The 20,042-nt window shown below is 46.3% G+C and overlaps 2 protein-coding genes across 27 annotated transcripts in view; one reads left to right on the forward strand and one right to left on the reverse strand.

Moving 5' to 3' along the window:
- The window catches only part of LOC132402627 (uncharacterized), a 381,320-nt gene that overhangs the window by 223,453 nt on the left and 137,825 nt on the right, over window positions 1-20,042 (reverse strand). The window lies entirely within an intron of this gene.
- On the forward strand, window positions 1,283-18,476 carry LOC132402625 (uncharacterized). 8 transcript variants are annotated; one of them, XR_009514982.1, is made up of 4 exons: window positions 1,283-6,556; window positions 11,097-12,325; window positions 14,359-14,538; window positions 16,335-18,476. XR_009514982.1 is itself a non-coding variant. In XM_059985542.1 (2 exons), the coding sequence occupies exon 2, from the start codon at window positions 12,543-12,545 to the stop codon at window positions 13,533-13,535; it is 993 nt and encodes a 330-aa protein (XP_059841525.1). In that variant the 5' UTR covers window positions 1,283-6,556; window positions 11,097-12,542; the 3' UTR covers window positions 13,536-15,099. The 8 variants fall into 8 exon arrangements, 1 of the variants encoding a protein (XP_059841525.1); XR_009514979.1 differs by having other exon boundaries at window positions 11,097-11,285; window positions 12,138-14,538; XR_009514978.1 differs by having other exon boundaries at window positions 1,283-6,013; window positions 6,421-6,556; window positions 11,097-14,538.

Below are 20,042 nucleotides of genomic sequence, written 5' to 3' on the forward strand. Positions count from 1 at the left end.
CCATGCCTATTCTTATTGAGAGCGATCCTGAAAGATAAGAAGTTGTGCACACTGTTCCCTAATTGTTCACCCTCTGAAAGATCAGTCACCTGGCCATGCTCATTACCCAACACCAGGTCCAGTATGGCCTCTCCTCTCATTGGACTGTCCACATATCGACTTAAGAAATCTTCCTGGATACACTTAACAAATTTAGCCCCATCTAACTTGCTTACACTAAGAAGGTCTCAGTTATAGAATTTTCAGAAGGCATTTGATAAGGTCCCACAAAGAAGATTGGTGGGTAAAATCAAAGCTCAGGCATTGGCATGGATAGAAAACTGGTTGGCAGATAGAAAGCAAAGGATAGCGGTGAATGGGTGTTTCTCAGAATGGCAGGTGGTGACTAGTGGGGTGCTACAGGGCTCGGTATTAGGACCACAGCTGTTTACCACTTACGTTAACAATTTGGATGAAGGCATAGAAAATAACATCAGCAAATTTGCTGATGATACTAAGCTGGGTGGCAGTGTGACGTGTGATGAAGATGTTAGGAGAATTCAGGGTGACTTGGATAGGCTGAGTGAGTAGGCAGATACTTGGCAGATGGCGTTTAATGTGAATAAGTGTGAGGTTATCCACTTTGGGAGTAAGAACAGGAAGGCAGATTATTATCTGAACGGTGTAGGGTTGGGTAAGGAAGAAATACAAAGAGATCTCGGAGTCCTTGTTCATCAGTCACTGAAGGTGAATGTGCAAGTGCAGCAGGCAGTGAAGAAGGCTAATGGAATGTTGGTCTTTATTACAAAGGGAATTGAGTACAAGAGCAAGGAAATCCTCTTGCATTTGTACAGAGCCCTGGTGAGACCACACCTGGAGTATTGTGTACAGTTTTGGTCTCCAGGGTTAAGGAAGGACATCCTGGCTGTAGAGGAAGTGCAGCGTAGATTCACGGGGTTAATTCCTGGGATGTCTGGACTGTCTTATGCAGAGAGGTTAGAGAGACTGGGCTTGTACACGCTGGAATTAAGGAGATTGAGAGGGGATCTGATTGAAACATATAAGATTACTAAGGAATTGGACTAGATAGAGGCAGGAAATATGTTCCAGATGCTGGGAGAGTCCAGTACCAGAGGGCATGGTTTGAGAATAAGGGGTAGGTCATTTAGGACAGAGTTAAGGAAATACTTCTTCTCCCAGAGAGCTGTGGGGGTGTGGAATGCACTGCCTCAGAAGGTAGTGGAGGCCAATTCTCTGGATGCTTTCAAGAAGGAGCTAGATAGGTATCTTATGGATAGGGGAATCAAGGGATATGGGGACAAGGCAGGAACCGGGTATTGATGGTAATTGATCAGCCATGATCTCAGATTGGCGGTGCAGGCTCAAGGGGTCAAATGGTCTACTTCTGCACCTATTGTCTATTGTCTATACTTGAGAAGTTGAAATCCCCCATGACACAACCCTATTATTTTACACATTTCCTTAATCTGATTACAGATCTGATTCCTCAGTATCCCAGTGGCTATTATAGTGCACCCTTCCACCTAAATGGACAGTGTCTGACCCCTCTATTATGTCTCCAAAGAGTGCAGTTGTGATATTGTCCCTGATTAGTAGTGCAACTCCACCCCCTCTTTTACCTCCTCCTCCATCTTTTCTAAAACTTTGAAAACCTGATATATTAACCACTCATTCCTGCTCCTCTCTCAGCCATATTTCAATAATGGCTACAACATCATAGTTCTATGTTCAGATCCATGCTTTAAAGTCATCATCTTTACTCATAATACTTCTAGTATTAAAATATACTCACCTCAAATTATCATACCCATCCTACCTGTTATTTCAGTTTCGCCTTTCAAAACTTTTCCTGGTCTCTACATTCTGATCCGATCCTTCCCTTACTGATCTGGGGCTCTGGTTCCCAGCCCCCTGCAAAACTGGTTTAAACTCTCCTAAATGACATTAGCAAACTACCCAGCCAGGATATTGGTTCCCCTCCAGTTCAGGTGCAACCCGAATCTTTTGTACAGGTCACCCCTTCCCCAGAAAAGATTCCAATGATCCAAGAACTTGAAACACTGTCCCCTGCACCAGCTTCTCAGCCACTCATTCATACAGGCGATCATCCCAGTTTTACCTGCACTAGTCCGTGGCACAGGGAGTAATCCATATATATATCTTCTGCACACCACTGTTGTATTATCAATATTTGAGTTACTGTCACCTTCCTTGTCAGCTTGACAGGATGTTTTTTTGTTTTTCACACCATTTTCTGTAAACTCTAGAGACTGTTGTGTGTGAAAATCCCAGGAGATCAGCAGTTTATGAGATTCTCAGACCACCCTTTGAGGCACCAACAATCATTCCACAGACAAAGACGCCTAGGTAACATTTCTTCCCCAATCTGATGTTTGGTCTGAGCAAATGAAGCTCTTGACCATGTCCGCATGCTGTTATGCATTGAGTTGCTGCCACATGATTGGCTGATTAGATATTTGCATTAACAAGCAGGTGTGCAGGCATGCCTAATAAAATGGTCACTGAGTGCATATGTGTATATTCAAAGATCCAAAGTGCATTTATTACCAAAGTGTGCATGCAGTATACAAGCCTGAGATTTGTCTTCCCGCAGGCAGACAGGAAACAAAGACACACCATGGAAAGCAACACATACAAAATGCTGGAGGAATGCTGCTGGCCTGGTGGCATCTATGGAAAACAGTAAGCAGTCAATGTTTTGGGCAGAGACCCTTCTGCAGGACATAGGGTCTCAGCCTGAAATGTCGGCTGTTTACTCTTAACCATTGATGGTGCCTGACCCCCTGAGTTCCTCCAGCCCTTTGTGTGTGTTGCCTTGGATTTCCAACATCTGCAGGTTTTCTTGTGTTGTTGAAATACCGTGGAACCCATTGAAAGAAAATATCAAACACCTAACACGGAGAAAAGAATAAATTACGCAAAGAGTAAAAACCAAGCAAATAACAAGCGGAATATTGTACATCAAACCACAGTGTCATAGAACATAGCAACATAGAAAACTTACAGCACAATACAGGCCCTTCAGCCCACAAAGCTGTGCCAAACATGTCCCTACCTTAGAAATTACTAGGGTTACCCATAGCCCTCTATTTTTCTAAGCTCCACGTTCCTGTGAGTCAGTCCTCCCCAATCAAAACCACACAAAATAGCAATAGAAAAGGAGTAGCTAGAAATCAGAAACCATGAGTCCAATCCACAAACTGCTTTGATCAAACCAAGATTCCAGACTTGAAATGAATTGAATTGACTTTATTACTAACATCCTTCATATACACAAGAAGTAAAAGTCTTTATGTTACGTCTCCGTTCAAATGTGCAATGTGCAATTATAGTGATTTATAATAAATATTATGTACAACAAGATAGTCGATATAACATTACAGTTGCATCAGCATGAATTAATCAGTCTGATGGCCTGGTGGAAGAAGCTGTTCCGGGCCTGTTGGTCCTGGCTTTTATGCTGCGGTACCGTTTCCCGGATGGCAGCAGCTGGATTAGTTTGTGGTTGGGGTGATTTGGGCCCTTTTTACACACCTGACTTTGTCAATGTCCTGAACAGTGGGAAGTTCGCACCACTCTCTGCAGAGTCCTGCGATTAAGGGAAGTACAGTTCCCATACCAGCCAGTCATACAGCCAGTCATGTGATCCTACAGAAAGTTCTTAGAATATGGGGGGCCATACCAAACTTCTTCTACCGTCTAAGGTGAAAGAGGTACTGTTGTGTCCTTTTCACCTCACAGCCGGTATGTACAGACCACGTGAGATCCTCGGTGATGTTTATGCCAAGGAACTTAAAGTTGTTCACTCTCTCAACACCATATCTATTGATGTCTATAGGGGGTTAGCCTGTCTCCAGTCCTCCTGTAATCCACAACCAGCTCCTTTGTTTTTGCGACATTGAGGGAGAGGTTGTTTTCTTGACACCACTGTGTCAGGGTGATGACTTCCTCTCTGTAGACTGCCTCATTATTATTTCAGATCAGGCCAATCAATGTAGTGTCGTCGACAAATTTAATTAGCAGATTGGAAGTGTGGATGGCAACACAGTCATGGATATACAGACAGTAGAGGAGTGGGCTCAGTACGCAGCCCTGAGGGGCATCCGTTTTGAGTGTCGAGGTGAGGGATCCCACTCTTACCACCTGTCAAAAATCTGACAGGAAGTCCAGGATCCAGCTACATTTTGTCGAGCCTGATGGGAATTATGGCGTTGAATGCTGAACTGTAGTCCAAGAGGAACATTCTCACATTAGCGTCCCTCTTCTCTAAGTGTTTAAGGACAGTGTGTAGAGCTGTGACTATTGCGTTGTCTGTTGATCGGTTATGACAGTTGGTGAATTGTAGGGGGTCCAGTGTGGGTGCAGATGTAGTCCTTGACCAGCCTCTCAAAGCCTTTGCTTCTTATTGAGGTGAGTGCAACAGGACACCAGTCGTTCAGACATGTTACTTTGGTCTTCTTAGGTACAGGAGCAATGGTGGATGTTTTGAAGCAGGAGGGCACTCTACACGGGGAGAGAGAGAGATTAAAAATGTCTGTGAACACACCTGCCAGTTGTGCCGCACACATCCTGAGTACCCGCCCTGGGATGCCGTCCGGTCCCGCAGCCTCGTGCTGTCCGCCCGTTGGAAACACCTGCGTACTTAGTCCTCAGAGATGACCAAGCTGCTGGTCGCATCGTCTGCAGATCTCCTCAGGGGCTCAGTATTGGCGTCATCGAATCGCGCGTGAAAAAGATTTAGCTCATCTGGGAGAGAGGCAGCGATGTTGGAAACTCCGCTGCGATTAGCTTTGAAGTCTGCGATGGTGTGCAGACCTTGTCATAAGCTGCATGTGTTGCTGGTGGAGAGTTGTGGCTGGATCTTGTCTCTGTATTGATGTTTCACTGCCTTGATGACATTTCACAGATCGAGGCTGCATTTCTTGAGCTCCTGCTGATTACCGGCGATGTAAGCTCCGTCTCACGTCGTAAGTGCTGCTCACGTAGAACTGTTGATCTGGAGTTTCTGGTTTGGAAAGACCCTGACCGATTTCTGTGGGACAACAGCCTCGGTGCACTTTCGGATGAAACTCGTGACCCTTACCGTGACTTCAGAAGCATCCTCAGCTACCTCCAGCGGAGTGAGCAAGAGGGAGAGGGAGACCAGTCAAACACAGGCATACAGTGTCGAACACCCACTCGCTTTCCACTCTCAACCTAGTTTGATTTTAGTCTTCACGAGGAAATCTGCAGATGCTGGAAATTCAAACAACACACACAAAATGCTGGTGGAACGCAGCAGGCCAGGGGGCATCTATAGGAAGAAACACTGTCGACATTTCGGGCGGAGACCCTTCGTCAGGGCTAACTGAAAGGAAAGATAGTAAGAGATTTGAAAGTAGTGGGGGGAGGGGGAAATGCGAAATGATCGGAGAAGACCGGAGGGGGTGGGGTGAAGCTAAGAGCTGGAAAGGTGATTGGTGAAAGTGATACAGAGCTGGAGAAGGGAAAGGATCATGGGACGGGAGGCCCTGGGAGAAAGAAAGGAGGAGGGGAAGCATCAGAGGGAGATGGAGAACAGGCAGTGATGCGCAGAGAGAGAAAAAAACAACTAAATATGTCAGGGATGGGGTAAGAAGGGGAGGAGGGGCATTAATGGAAATTAGAATTGATTTTAGTCTTGCTGGACACTCTAATTAGTATCAAGATAGGTGAGAAATGGAGTTGATCGTGGACTCGTGCCCTGTCTCCAGGCCACACACCCCACTCCAAACCTTACCAAACTGCCTCGGGGACAGCAAAGCTCCAGCTCACTCAATCAGCACAAAAAAACACGATCAAAATGTAAATCACAGGTTCCAATCGCACGCAGCTTAGTAGAAGAATCAGTTGAAAGAAGAAGTAGTTTTGTGAACTGTCTGAAAGATGTCATTGGTCACACTGTTTGGTGGTTTCTGCCTGCGTGTGTGAGGAAATCCAGGATCCAGTTGCACGAGGGAGTTATGAGGCCCAGGTCTTGGAGTTTACCGATTAGTTTTGAGGGGATGATGGTGCGTGTGCGCGTGTGTGTGTGTGTGTGTGTGTCTGTGTGTGTGTGTGTGTGTGTGTGTGTGTGTGTGTGTGTGTGTGTGTGTGTGTCTGTGTGTGTGTGTGTGTGTGTGTCTGTGTGTGTGTGTGTGTGTGTGTGTGTGTGTGTGTGTCTGTGTGTGTGTGTGTCTGTGTGTGTGTGTGTGTGTGTGTGTGTCTGTCTGTGTGTGTGTGTGTGTGTGTGTGTGTGTGTGTGTGTCTGTGTGTGTGTGTGTGTGTGTGTGTGTGTGTGTGTGTGTGTGTGTGTGTGTGTGTGTGTAAGTATATATATAAAATCTCTCCTCTCTCCTGTGTGCATATGTCTCTCATTCTCCTCTGTTCACTCCACCCCAGACTATTCTTAATATTAAGAAGCTCTGAATGATGGCTGCTGAAAAGTGCTGGAACACTGTGTACTGAAGCATCAAGTGGTGTTGCCTGTCTGACATCAGCAAACCAGCCCTCCCTGCTAATTACTTCTGTCTCCCAGGTAAACAGCTTTGCACTGTTACAGATGGTTTAAATCCAACTAAAACTGGACACAGGGTCAAAGCATTATCACCCTCTGGACTAAATCCAATCAATGGACATCTCAGAACTAAGTTAACAAGCGGTGCTGCCTTTTTTTATTGAAGTTCCCTGGAGTTTTGGCACCAGTTCGAGCCACATGATGTAGTGGGACTGATAGGCTAACAAAGAGAGATTTTTATTCTTGACTGGTTGGGATGGGAGGAATGGTGGTGGGGGGGCAGGTGACTGTGAGTTGGGAGCAAGAAGGAGACGGTTTATCCTGCAAGTGGTGTTGTTTACCATCTGTTTATGGACGCAGAGTCACGGCAGAGGGGAATTGGGATATCTGTCAGTGGGGCAGGAATATCTGTCAGTATTGAATGGAGATATAGATACAGTAAATACAAGCAGGCTTTTTCCTCTGAGGTTGGGTGGATCAGGGTTAAGGGTGAAAGGAGAAATGTTTAAGGTTAACATGAGGGGAAACTTCTTCACTCAGAGGGTGGCGAGAGTGTGGAACGAGCTTCAAGCCCAAGTGGAGCATGGAATCTCATATTCAATGTTTATAAGAAGTTTGGATAGGTACATGGATGATAGTGGAATGGAGGACTGTGGTCCAGGTATAGGTCGACGGGAGTAGGTAGTTTAAATGGATTGGCACAGACTAGATGGGCCGATGGGACTGTTCCTGTCCTGTAATGTCTATGACTCTATGAGGTGTCAGTGATGAGCGGGTGGGGGTTTCAGTAGGTTGCGGAACTGTTGGTGTCGTATGGTGTCATCACATCCAACCAATATGGACAGATTCCACTCATCACACAAAATCCCACCCACCCACACTGACACCCCACCCACCCACACTGACTTCCCCACCAACACTGACACCCCAATCACTCACACTGACACCACACCCACCCACACTGACATCCCCATCCACCACTAACACCCCCCTACACTGACACCCCACCCACCACTGACACCCCACCCACTCACATTGACTTCCCCACCAACACTGACACCCCACCCACCCACACTGACTTCCCCAGCCACACTGACACCCCACCCGCTCACACTGACACCCCACCCACCCACACTGACTTCCCCAGCCACACTGACACCCCAATCACTCACACTGACACCACACCCACCCACACTGACATCCCCATCCACCACTAACACCCCCCCTACACTGACACCCCACCCACTCACATTGACTTCCCCACCAACACTGACATCACACCCACCCATACTGACATCCCCATCCACCACTAACACCCCCCCTACACTGACACCCCACCCACCACTGACACCCCACCCACTCACATTGACTTCCCCAGCCACACTGACACCCCACCCGCTCACACTGACACCCCACCCACCACTGACACCCCACCCACTCACATTGACACCCCACCCACTCACATTGACTTCCCCAGCCACACTGACACCCCACCCGCTCACACTGACACCCCACCCACCACTGACACCCCACCCACTCACATTGACACCCCACCCACTCACACTGACACCCCACCCACTCACATTGACTTCCCCACCAACACTGACACCCCCCACACTGACACCCCACCCACCCACACTGACACCCCACTCACACTGACACCCCACCCACCACTGACACCCCAACCACTCACACTGACACCCCACCCACTCACATTGACTTCCCCACCCACAACTAACACCCCCCACACTGACACCCCACCCACCACTGACACCCCACCCACTCACATTGACACCCCACCCACCCACACTGACTTCCCCAGCCACACTGACACCCCACCCGCTCACACTGACACCCCACCCACCCACACTGACTTCCCCACCAACACTGACACCCCAATCACTCACACTGACACCACACCCACCCACACTGACATCCCCATCCACCACTAACACCCCCCTACACTGACACCCCACCCACCACTGACACCCCACCCACTCACATTGACTTCCCCACCAACACTGACACCCCACCCACCCACACTGACACCCCACCCACCCACACTGACTTCCCCAGCCACACTGACACCCCACCCGCTCACACTGACACCCCACCCACCCACACTCTTCCCCACCAACACTGACACCCCAATCACTCACACTGACACCCCACCCACCCACACTGACACCCCACCCACCACTGACACCCCACCCACTCACATTGACACCCCACCCACTCACACTGACACCCCACCCACTCACATTGACTTCCCCACCAACACTGACACCCCCCACACTGACACCCCACCCACCCACACTGACACCCCAACCACTCACACTGACACCCCAATCACTCACACTGACACCACACCCACCCACACTGACATCCCCATCCACCACTAACACCCCCCCCCACACTGACACCCCACTCACACTGACACCCCACCCACCACTGACACCCCACCCACTCACATTGACACCCCACCCACCCACACTGACACCCCAACCACTCACACTGACACCCCAATCACTCACACTGACACCACACCCACCCACACTGACATCCCCATCCACCACTAACACCCCCCCCACACTGACACCCCACTCACACTGACACCCCACCCACTCACATTGACACCCCACCCACTCACACTGACACCCCACCCACTCACATTGACTTCCCCACCAACACTGACACCCCCACACTGACACCCCACCCACCCACACTGACACCCCAACCACTCACACTGACACCCCAATCACACACACTGACACCACACCCACCCACACTGACATCCCCATCCACCACTAACACCCCACCCACACTGACACCCCACTCACACTGACACCCCACCCACCACTGACACCCCACCCACTCACATTGACACCCCACCCACTCACACTGACACCCCACCCACTCACATTGACTTCCCCACCAACACTGACACCCCCCACACTGACACCCCACCCACCCACACTGACATCCCCATCCACCACTAACACCCCCCCACACTGACACCCCACTCACACTGACACCCCACCCACCACTGACACCCCAACCACTCACACTGACACCCCACCCACCCACACTGACATCCCCACCCACCACTGACACCACCACCCACCACTGATACCCCACCCACCACTAACACCCCAACCACCGCTGACACCCCACCCACTCACACTGACATCCCCACCCACACTGGCACCCCACCCACCACTAACACCCGCACCCATACTGACACCCCAACCACCGCTGACACCCCACCTACCACTAACACTCCTCCACACTGACACCCCACCCACTCACACTGACATCCCCACCCACACTGGCACCCCACCCACCACTTACACCCGCACCCATACTGACACCCCACCCATGTTGGCACCCCACCCACCACTGGCATACTCCACCCACCCTAACTATGCCACACCTCTTTTCTCTACCACTGTTTCCCTGCTTTTCCACCTAGTGGAGACAACCTCTACCTTCCCTAGCAGATGGACCTTCATTGCATTATCATTCTACCCGTTGCCCTCACTCCCACCGACCTCAACCATCACCGTGTGAATCCTCCTAAACATTCCCTAACTGCACTCGCTGTTGGCTGGCTGGATGAAACAGGCTTCCTTCCTGTCCACCCATGGCCTTCTCTTGCTCCTGAGTTACTGTTGTTATCAGGCTATATATAGTTTGGATCCTGACTGCACTCTCAAGATGTTCCAACAACGGACTCTGTTGCAGTGTCTGCGCGCCCTCGCAGGTGGGCTGTAGAACAGCTTGGGCAATCACACTCATGAGTATGCCCATTAATGTTTCATTGTGACATTTAACTCCCTTTCTCTTGTTCCTGTCTTGTTAAGACTTGACCAAAATCACAGCAACGTCTACCCTCCCTGTTTACCTTTGCCCTCGTTCTGGGAAAGAAGACTACCATTTCGATAGACACTGTAAAGGCGTGGTATTCATTTAGTATTAAGTTACTGCTTCCCAGCTGCAGTGTCAGTGTTAGCTTTCAATCTGAGAGGTTTCAGTGCATGGCCCTGTTGGCCGAGCGTTTAATGTTTTTCCTTTAATTCTGCACAGTTCTCTTTAAAAGTCGGTGACCTGTTCTTCCACTTCAACGTCTATCCCTCTGCACTTGGGCCATAACTGCGTACTTCTGTCACACAACCCTTACGCAGTTCAGAGCATCTCCAACATTTGCTGCATATACCAGTCCATCTGCTGAGGAACATCCAACTCAACTTCTGGGAATCTTCCTGGCACCTTTCTCTATTCCAGAGGCCACTGTGTTCATCTCACACTGTAAAATTAGCAACAGGCTTTATTCCGTCATTTTCAATTAATAAGAGCAAACATCAATAGGCTGTCCTGGTCCAACCACGTTGATGCCGTGGCCAAGGAAAGTCACCAATGCCTCTACTTCCTCAGGGCCTGTTCCTATGTTGTACTGTTCTGTGTTCTATGTTTTAAATTTACTGTCTTGATAATTTAATAAATCTTCATAGAACAAAGAGCATTTATTTGTTTGTTTGTTTGTTTATTTATTGAGATACAGCACACCACAGGCTCCTTCAGTCCTTCAAGCCTCACCACCCAGCAATCCCCGATTTAACCCTAGCCTAAGCACAGGACAATTTGCAATGACCAATTAACCTGCCAACCAGTAGGTCTTTGGACTGTTACACGAAACTGGAGCAGCTGGAGGAAACCCACATGGTCACGGGGAGGATGTACAAACTCCTTGGTAAGAACTGAACGTGGGTCACTTGTACTGTAAAGCACTTTGCTAACCATTATACTACTGAGTCGCCCTAGAATTTTACAGGACAGTACAGGCCCTTTGGCTCACGGAGTTGTGCTGACCTTTTAACAAACACAAAGGTTAATCTAATATTTCCCTCCCAAATAACCCTCCACTTTTCTTTCATCTGTGTGACTATCTAAGAATCTCTCAAAGATTCCCAATGTATCTGTCTCTACCACCATTCCTGGCAGCACGTTCCTCGCACTCATTACTCTGCGTGTACAAAAACCTACTCTCCCTCTTTTCTAGATCTAGTATAATGTCATTGAAAACCTGCATTCTTTGAGTTGGGAAATTATCCCAGTATTTTCTCTTTCCTACTGTGAAACTTCCTGGAAAGTACAAGGCCCTGAGCTAATTCCTTGGATCCCACATTGAGCAGATGTCTCTTGCTGTGCCAGAGAAGCCGCCAGGAGTTTAAATTTTAACATGTTCCTGTTTTTCAAGACAGGTTTGTTTTGCCTTCGCCATCTGTTGTGTGCTGCTAAACTCTCTGACGCTCAATTGACCTCCCAGGCAACCTCCTTCTCACCATTGTTCAAAGTTCAAAGTAAATTTATTATCAAAGTGTCACCATATAAAACAAAAGAGATTCTGCAGACACTGGAAATCCAAAGGAACACATACAATACACTGGAGGAACTCAGCAGGTCAGGCAGACTCTATGAAAAGGAATAAACAGTTGACATTTTGGGTCAAGACCCTTCATCAGGGCTCATGTCACCATATAGACAGATAGATACTTTATTGATCCCAAACAAAAATATTACCTTGAGATTAATTTTCTTGCAGGCATTTAAAGGAAAATAAAGAAATACAATAGGATTTATGAAAAAGTATTGATAGCAAAGACTGACAAGCAATCAATGTGCTAAAGAAGATGCGTCGTGCAAATAACGAAGACAAGATAATACCAGGAACATGAGGTGTAGAGTGCTTGAAGGTGAATCTGCAGGTTACAGAGTCAGATCAGCATTGAGGTGAGTAAAGTTATTCTTGCTGGTTCAAGAGCTTATAGAATAATAACTATTCCTGAACCTGGTGGCGTCGGATCTAAGGCATCTGTACCTCTTGCCCAATGGTAGTAAAGAGAAGGAAGCATGGCCTGGATGGTGCAGGTCCTTGATAATAGATGCTGCTTTCTTGTGGTAGCGCTCTTTGTACCTCTGCTCAGTGATAGGGAGGGCTTGGTGTGTCATGGACTGGGCTGTACCGCCTCTTTTGCGATATCCACCATTGTCTGTTCCACTCGCCATTGGTAGCCAATCCTTATACTACTGTGTTATTTCCTCCCTCTCCATCTGTCTTATGTCAAAATGCTGTTTATGGATTTCAGCTTGGCATTCAACACCATTGTCCATTGTCCCACAGACCTTGGTAAATAAACTTGGTCTAAATACGCCACAGTGCAACACGGTGTTCGACTTCCCAACCAATAACCCTCAAGTCGTCAAGATGCATAACCACTCCTCCCTCCCCAAAGTCCAAAACTCAGGTGAACCCCGGGGCTGTGTGCTGAGCCCACTGTTGTACACTCCGCTCACATGTGACTGCATGACCAAACACCCGAGTAATTACATTGTCAAGTTCACCAATGACACAACGGTGGGGTTCATCACCAATAATCATGAGACAGCCTACAGAAAGGAGGTTGAAGAACTTGAGGCCTGGTGCGAGGCAAACAACCTCTTCCTTAATGTCAACAAGACAAAGGAAATGGTTATCGGTTTCAGGAGAACTTGCAGCACACATATCCCTCTTACAGCATTACAGTGGATTCTACGAACAGTCTTAAACTCCTGGAAGTGCACATCACATTACGACCTCTCAAGGTGCCAGAACACATTCTGCACAGTCAAGAAAGTTCACCAACATCTCTACTTTCTGAGGAGGACTATGCACATCTGTACCCGCATCATTCTACAGATGTGCAGTAGAGAACGTCAGAACACGCTGTATCACTGCATGGTACAGAAACTGCACTGCGATGGACAAAAAGTTCTACAATGGGTCAAAACCACCCAGTGCTTCACTGGCCCCAGCCTACCCGCCATCATGAACATCTATACAGAAGGGTGTTGGAAAAGGGCAAATAACATCATGAAAGATTCCTCCCACCCGGGAGGAGGCAACACAACATCCATGCCAGGACCACCAGACCCAAAAACAGTTACTTTCCCCAAGCAGTAAGGTTGATCAACACCCCCATTCACTAGCTCAAGCCTCCATACCACTACATTATCATTTTCTATCAATCACCTTATGTACTAGTGTCACTTTATGGACATGCATTCAAGCCATGTATATAAGCTATCTAATATATTTATATTTATTGTATTTTTATTATTATGCTCTTTATCTGATTATATTTTGTGCTGCCAATGTGTTGAACTCCCTCGCTGAAGGCCATGTCAATATTCATTTCAAGAGGACTTGAATGTAAAATGAAGGATATAATGCTGAGGCTTTATAAAGTATTGGTCAAACCACACTTGGACTATTGTGAGCAGTTTTGCACCCAAAGGGTGTGCTGGCATTGGAGGGAGTTAAGAGGAGGTTCACGGAAGTAACATATTTCATGAATTTAGAAGAGTAAGGGGAGATCTCATTGAAACATATTGAGTGTTGAAAGACCTAGATAGAGTGGACATGGAGAGGATGTTTCCTCTGGCAGGAGACTCTGGGACCAGAGGACACAGCCTCAGCAAAAAGGGATGCCTTTTTAGTACAGAGATGAGGAGCAGTTTCTTTGGCCAGAGTTTGGTGAATATGTGGAATTCATTGACGTAGATGGCTGTGAAGGCTAAGTCAATGGGCCTATTTAAAGCAGAGGTTGATAGGTTCTAGATTAGTATGGGCGTCAAAGGTTACAGGGAGAAGACAAGAGAATGAGGTTGAGAGGTATAATAAACCAGCCATGATAGAATGGCAGAGCAGACTTGATGGGCTAAATAGCCTAATTCTGACTCCTGGGTCTTATGGTCTTACTCTATTTCTTTACTTCATTCTTCAGGACACCCTTACAAGCTATGGGCCATCTGTGTTTGAACTAAAGCCTTTGGTGCTGTCTGTGTGGAGTTCGCACATTCTTCTTGCCAGCATGTGGATTTCCCCAGGGCGCTCTGGTTTCAAAACACCTTCCAAAGATGCTGATTGATTAATTAGCCACTGTGAATTGTTTCTAGTGTGCTAGGTGAGTGATGAAATTTGAGGGGGAGGGAGTGGGGGGAGATGATGGGAATGAGGGAGAGAATGTTACAACAAAATTAATGGGGAGGTTGGATCATTTTGTGAGCTAGCATGCATGCAAAGGGCCGAAAAGCCCCCCATGTCCCAAGACAATGAAATCTCTTCCACTCTTCATTCACCTCCTGATCATCCTTTCCTCCCTCCCCTGTCTGCCCTCCCTCATTGCTGGCGGAAACTTCCTTTGGTTTGTCACTCACTCCACTTCTGCAGATCTTGAGCAACACACACAAAAAGCTGGGGAATCTCAGCAGATCAGACAGGATCTATGGAAAGGAATAAAGAGTTGACATTTGGGGCTGAGACTCTTTATTAGGACTGGAAAGGAAGGGGGAAGAAGCTGGAATAAGAAGGTGAAGGAAGGGGGAAGAGTTCAACCTGACAGGTGATGGTTGAGCAAACCCACAAACACAAGAGATTCTGCAGATGCTGGAAATCCAAAGCAACACACACCAAATGCTGAAGGAACTCAGCAGATCAGGCAAGATCTATGGAAAAGGGTGAACAGTTGACCTTTCAGGCTGAGACCATTCTTCAGTTCCCGAAGAAGGGTCATGACCTGAAGCATCGACTGTTTACTCTTTTCCATAGATGCTGCTTGACCTGCTGAGTTCCTCCAACATTTTGTGTGTGTTGCTGCAGGTGATGGATGAGACCATGTGTGAGGGGGAAGGTATGTGGGTGGAGTGGGTGGGGTGGTGGTGGGAATGAAGTGTGAGGCTGGGGGGTGATAGGTGGAAGAGGTAAAGAAGAAAGAAACCGAGAACTAATAGGAGAGCAGAGTTGACCGTGGCAGAATGGAAGGGATGAGAAAAGCCAGCAGGAGATAATGGGAAGGTGAGGAGAATGAATGGGTGAGAGAGGGAGCAAGAAAGAGGAATGGAAAAGAGAGAAGAGGAAGGGGGAAGAAATTATTGGAAGTGAGAGAATCAGGTTGAAGGCACTGAAATGGGTGTTCAGCAGGAGATTCAGCCTTTTGGGGTGGACAGAGTGAACGCACTCATTGAAGTGGTCCACCAGTCTGCATCAGGTCTCACTGATGTACATAGACAATTTCACCATCTGCAAGCTGTCTTTTGCGCTTGCTCACCTCCTACTTAGATTGATTTCATCATTATCATTATGTGCTGAGCAATATGACATGGGTGATTGTTGTTTTGTGACCATGATTGTTCTTGGCAAATTTTCCTACAGAAAATGTTTGCCATTGCCTTCTTCTGGGCAGTGCCTTTACAAGACGGGTGACCCCAGCCATTATCAACACTCTTCAGAGATTGTCTGCCTGGCGTCAGTGGTCACATAACCAGGACTTGTGATACGCACCAGCTATTCATACAACCATCCACCCCCTGCTCCCATGGTGTCACTTGACACTGATCAGATGGGGGAAGGGTGCTAAGCAGGTGCTACATCTTCCCCAAGGGTGACTTGCAGGCTGGAGGAGGGAAGGAGCACCTTACCCCTCCTTTGGTAGAGACTAATCTTCACCCCGCCACTCAATATTAGCATGATTGTTGGTAAAATCCAGAATTTTACAAGGCAGCACTTATAATCAACATGATATGCTGTCTCCTGAACTTTTGTGTAATTGTTGCCTTGTAAGAGGGTCCTGACAACGATTTGAGCCTGCACGCTCCCTGACCGAGCTTGGTGACTTTCTGCCGGCAGTGATGCTGGTCACAGAGCAAGATTTTGAAAATTAGAGTACCTGCAATCAGGTTAATTGTTATCTTTCCGTTACAGAAGGACAAGTCTCCCAAAGCCCTTATGATCGAAAGGAGCAAGGTCCTTTCTCATGAACAAGGAGACTTCTACAAAGTAGATCAACTGTATAACTATACAAGGACAAAGGTGTATTAATGAAGAAATGGAGCTCTCGATTATGTCTACCAGTGAGCAAACATTTGAGAATTTGGACACACGGATATAATATTTAGGTTTTCGACTGTGCAAAGTGGAAAGAATAAAAGAAAATAGAGTAGCAGATGATACCAATGGATCAAAGCTTCTTATCACTGCTTTCTATGACCTGAAATTTGTTGTTTTGCAGGAGCAATAAAGTGCAAAAATGTAAAATTACTAAAAATTTCAAAATACTCTCAGTAGATTTGTTATTAGGCAAACTTGTACACCTGCACGTTAATGCAAATATCTAATCAGCCAATCATGTGGCAGTAACTCAATGCACAAAAGCATGCAGAGATCAGAATCAAGTTTAACATCATTGACACGTCATGAAATTTGTTGTTTTGCAGCACTAGCAGAGTACAATAAAAAATATTACAAATTACTATAGGAAATATAGATACAAATTAAATAAGTTGTGCAAAAGAGAGCAATAAAAGCTATGGTGAGTTAGTTTACATGGATTCATTGTTCATTTAGAAATTCAATGGTGGAGGGGAAGAAGTTGTTTCTGAAACACTGAGTGTGTGGCTTCAGGCTCCTGTACCTCTTCCTTGATAGTGGCAATGAGAAAGGGGCATGTCCTGACTGATGAGAGTCCTTAATGATTAATGCCCTCTTTTTGAGGCATCACCTTTTGAAGGTGTCCTCAATGCTGGGGAGGTTGGTACCCATGATGGAGCTAACTGAATTTACAACTTTCTCCAGCTTCTTCCGATCCTGTGCCATGCCCCCCTCCATACCAAGTGGTGATGCCACCAGTTAGAATTCTCTCCATAGTGTACTGTAGAATTCTGCGAGAGTCTTTGATGTCATATCAATATTCCTCAAACTCCTAATGAAATATACCTACTTTGTAATTGCATCAATATGTCTAAGGAAGTAAAAGATAGTATCAAATTAAAAGCTCATATGTACAAAGTGACAAAGAGTAGTGGGAGACTGGAGGATTGGGAAAACTTTAAAAAGCAACAAAGAACTAAACAAGAAATAAGGGAAGGGAAGATAGAGTATGAAAATAAATTAGCACAAAATATAAAAACAGATAGCAAAAGTTTTTATAAATATATAAAGCGGAAAAGGGTGGCTACAGTCAACGTAGGTCACTTGGAAGACAAGAAGGGGAAATTGATATTGGGTGAAAAGGAAATGGCTGAGGCATTGAACGACTATTTTGTGTCAGTCTTCACGGTGTTGGACACGTCTAATATGCCAAAGAATGATGTTATGGACAAAATGGGAGGTGAGGACCTCAATAAAGTCACTGTCACTAAAGAGATAATGATGAGCAAACTTGAGGGTCTGAAGATTGATAAGTACCCTGGTTTTGATGGGATACATTCCAGGGTACTGAGGTAATTGGCGGAGGTTATAGTAGATGCGTTGGTAATCATTTATCAAAACTCTCCAGACTCTGAGCAGTTCCTAATGGATTGGAAGATAGCAAATGTCATGTCACTTTTTTTTAAAAGGATGTAGGCAACTATAGGCCAGTTAGCTTAACATCTGTTGTTGAGAAAATGCTTGAAGCTCTCATTAAGGAAGAAATAGCAAAACATTTAGAAAGGAGTGGTTCCATTAGACAGATGCAGCATGGATTCAGAAAGGACAGGTCCTGTTTGACAAACTTACTGGAGTTCTTTGAGGACATAATGAGTGTACTGGATAGAGGGGAACAAGTGGATGTCATATACTTGGGTTTCCAGAAGGCATTCGATAAGGTGTCACACAAGAGACTTATAAATAAGGTACGGATGCATGGAGTTGGAGGAAATGCATTGGCATGGATATGGATTGGTTAACCAATAGAAGGCAGAGAGTTGGTATAAAAGGGTGTTTCTCTGGTTGGTAGTCAGTGGTGAGTGGGGTGGCGCAGCTGTTTACCATTTACATTGATGATTTGGAAGAAGGGACTGAGTGTAGTGTAGAAAAATTTGCCAATGACACTAAACTGAGCGGAAAAGCAAATTGTATAGAGGATGTGGAGAGTCTGCAAAGGGATATAGATAGGTTAAGTGAGTGGGCCAAGATCTGGCAGATCGAATACAACGTTGGTAAATGTGAGATCGCCCACTTTGGAAGGAATAATAGAAGAGCAGATTATTATTTAAATGGTGAAAGATTGCAGTGTGCTGTTGTGCAGAGGGACTTGGGAGTGCTTGTGCATGAATCTCAAAAAGTTGGCTTGCAGGTACAACAGGTTATTAAGAAAGCAAACAGAATGTTGGCCTTCATTGCTAGAGGGATTGAATTCAAGAGCAGGGAGGTCATGCTGCAACTATACAGGGTACTGGTGAGGCTGCACCTGGAGTACTGTGTGCAGTTCTGGTCTCCATACTTGAGGAAGGATATACTGGCTTTGGAGGCAGTGCAGAGGAAGTTCACCAGGTTGATTCCAGGGATGAAGAGGTTAACGTATGAGGAGAGATTGAGTCGCCTAGGACTGTTCTCTCTGGAGTTCAGAAGAATGAGAGGGAATCTTATAGAAACATACAACATTTTGAAAGGGATAGATAAGATACAAGTAGGAAAGTTGTTTCCATTGGTAGATGAGACTAGAACTAGGGGACGCTGCCTCAAGATTCAGGGGAGAAGATTTAGGATGGAGATGAGGAGAAATTGTTTTTCCCAGAGAGTGGTGAATCTGTGGAATTATCTGTCCAGGGAAGCGGTTGATAATTATTCACTAAATATATTTAAGATACAGTTATATTTTTACATAGTAGGGGAATTAAGAGTTATGGGGAAAAGGCAGGTAGATGGAGCTGAGTTTACAGACAGATCAACCGTGATCCTATTGAATGGTGGGGCAGGCTTGATGGGCCAGATGGCCTATTCCTGCTCCTATTTCTTAAGTTCTTATGTGGGGTCCGTGACAGATCCTCAGAGATGTTGACACCCAGGAATTTGAAACTGCTCACCTTTTCCACTGCTGATCCTACAGTGAGGACTGGTGTGTGTTCACTTTACTTCCTGAAGTCCACAATCAATCAATTCCTTGGTCTTACTGGCAATGACTGCAACATCACTCAAACAGTTATCTATCACTCTCCTCTACTCCTCATTAGCATCTCAAATTCTACCAACAATAGTTGAATCATTGACAAATTTGGAGATGGTGTATGAGCTGTGCCAAGACACATAACCATGAGTGTAGAAAGAGTAGAGCCGTGGCCTAGGCATATGTGCTTGAGGTGTGTCAGTGTTGGTTATCAATGAGGAGGAGATATTATTTCTGACCTGCACTGCCATCTCTGAAACTTGGCTAAAGGATGGCTGCTATTGGGGGTTGAAAGTCCAAGGGTATACGATGTATCAGAAAGATAAGTTAGTAGGCAGAGGGGGTGGAAATAACATTAAATCATTAGAAAGGGATGACATAGGATCAGAAGGTGTAGAATCTCTATGGGTTGAGTTAAGAAATGGCAAGGGTAAAAGGACCCTAAAGGCAGTTGTATACAGACTTCCAAACAACAGCTGGGATGTGGATCACAAATTACAGTAGGACTTAGAAAAGGCGTGTCAGAAAACCAGGTCAGTACTGGA

Source organism: Hypanus sabinus, chromosome 12, assembly GCF_030144855.1.
Source record: "Hypanus sabinus isolate sHypSab1 chromosome 12, sHypSab1.hap1, whole genome shotgun sequence".
NCBI classification, from domain to species: domain Eukaryota; kingdom Metazoa; phylum Chordata; class Chondrichthyes; order Myliobatiformes; family Dasyatidae; genus Hypanus; species Hypanus sabinus.

Coding starts and splice junctions, on each gene's coding strand:
- LOC132402625 (XM_059985542.1), top strand. CDS start 12,543: ATGGACTGGGCTGTACCGCCTCTTTTGCGATATCCACCATTGTCTGTT.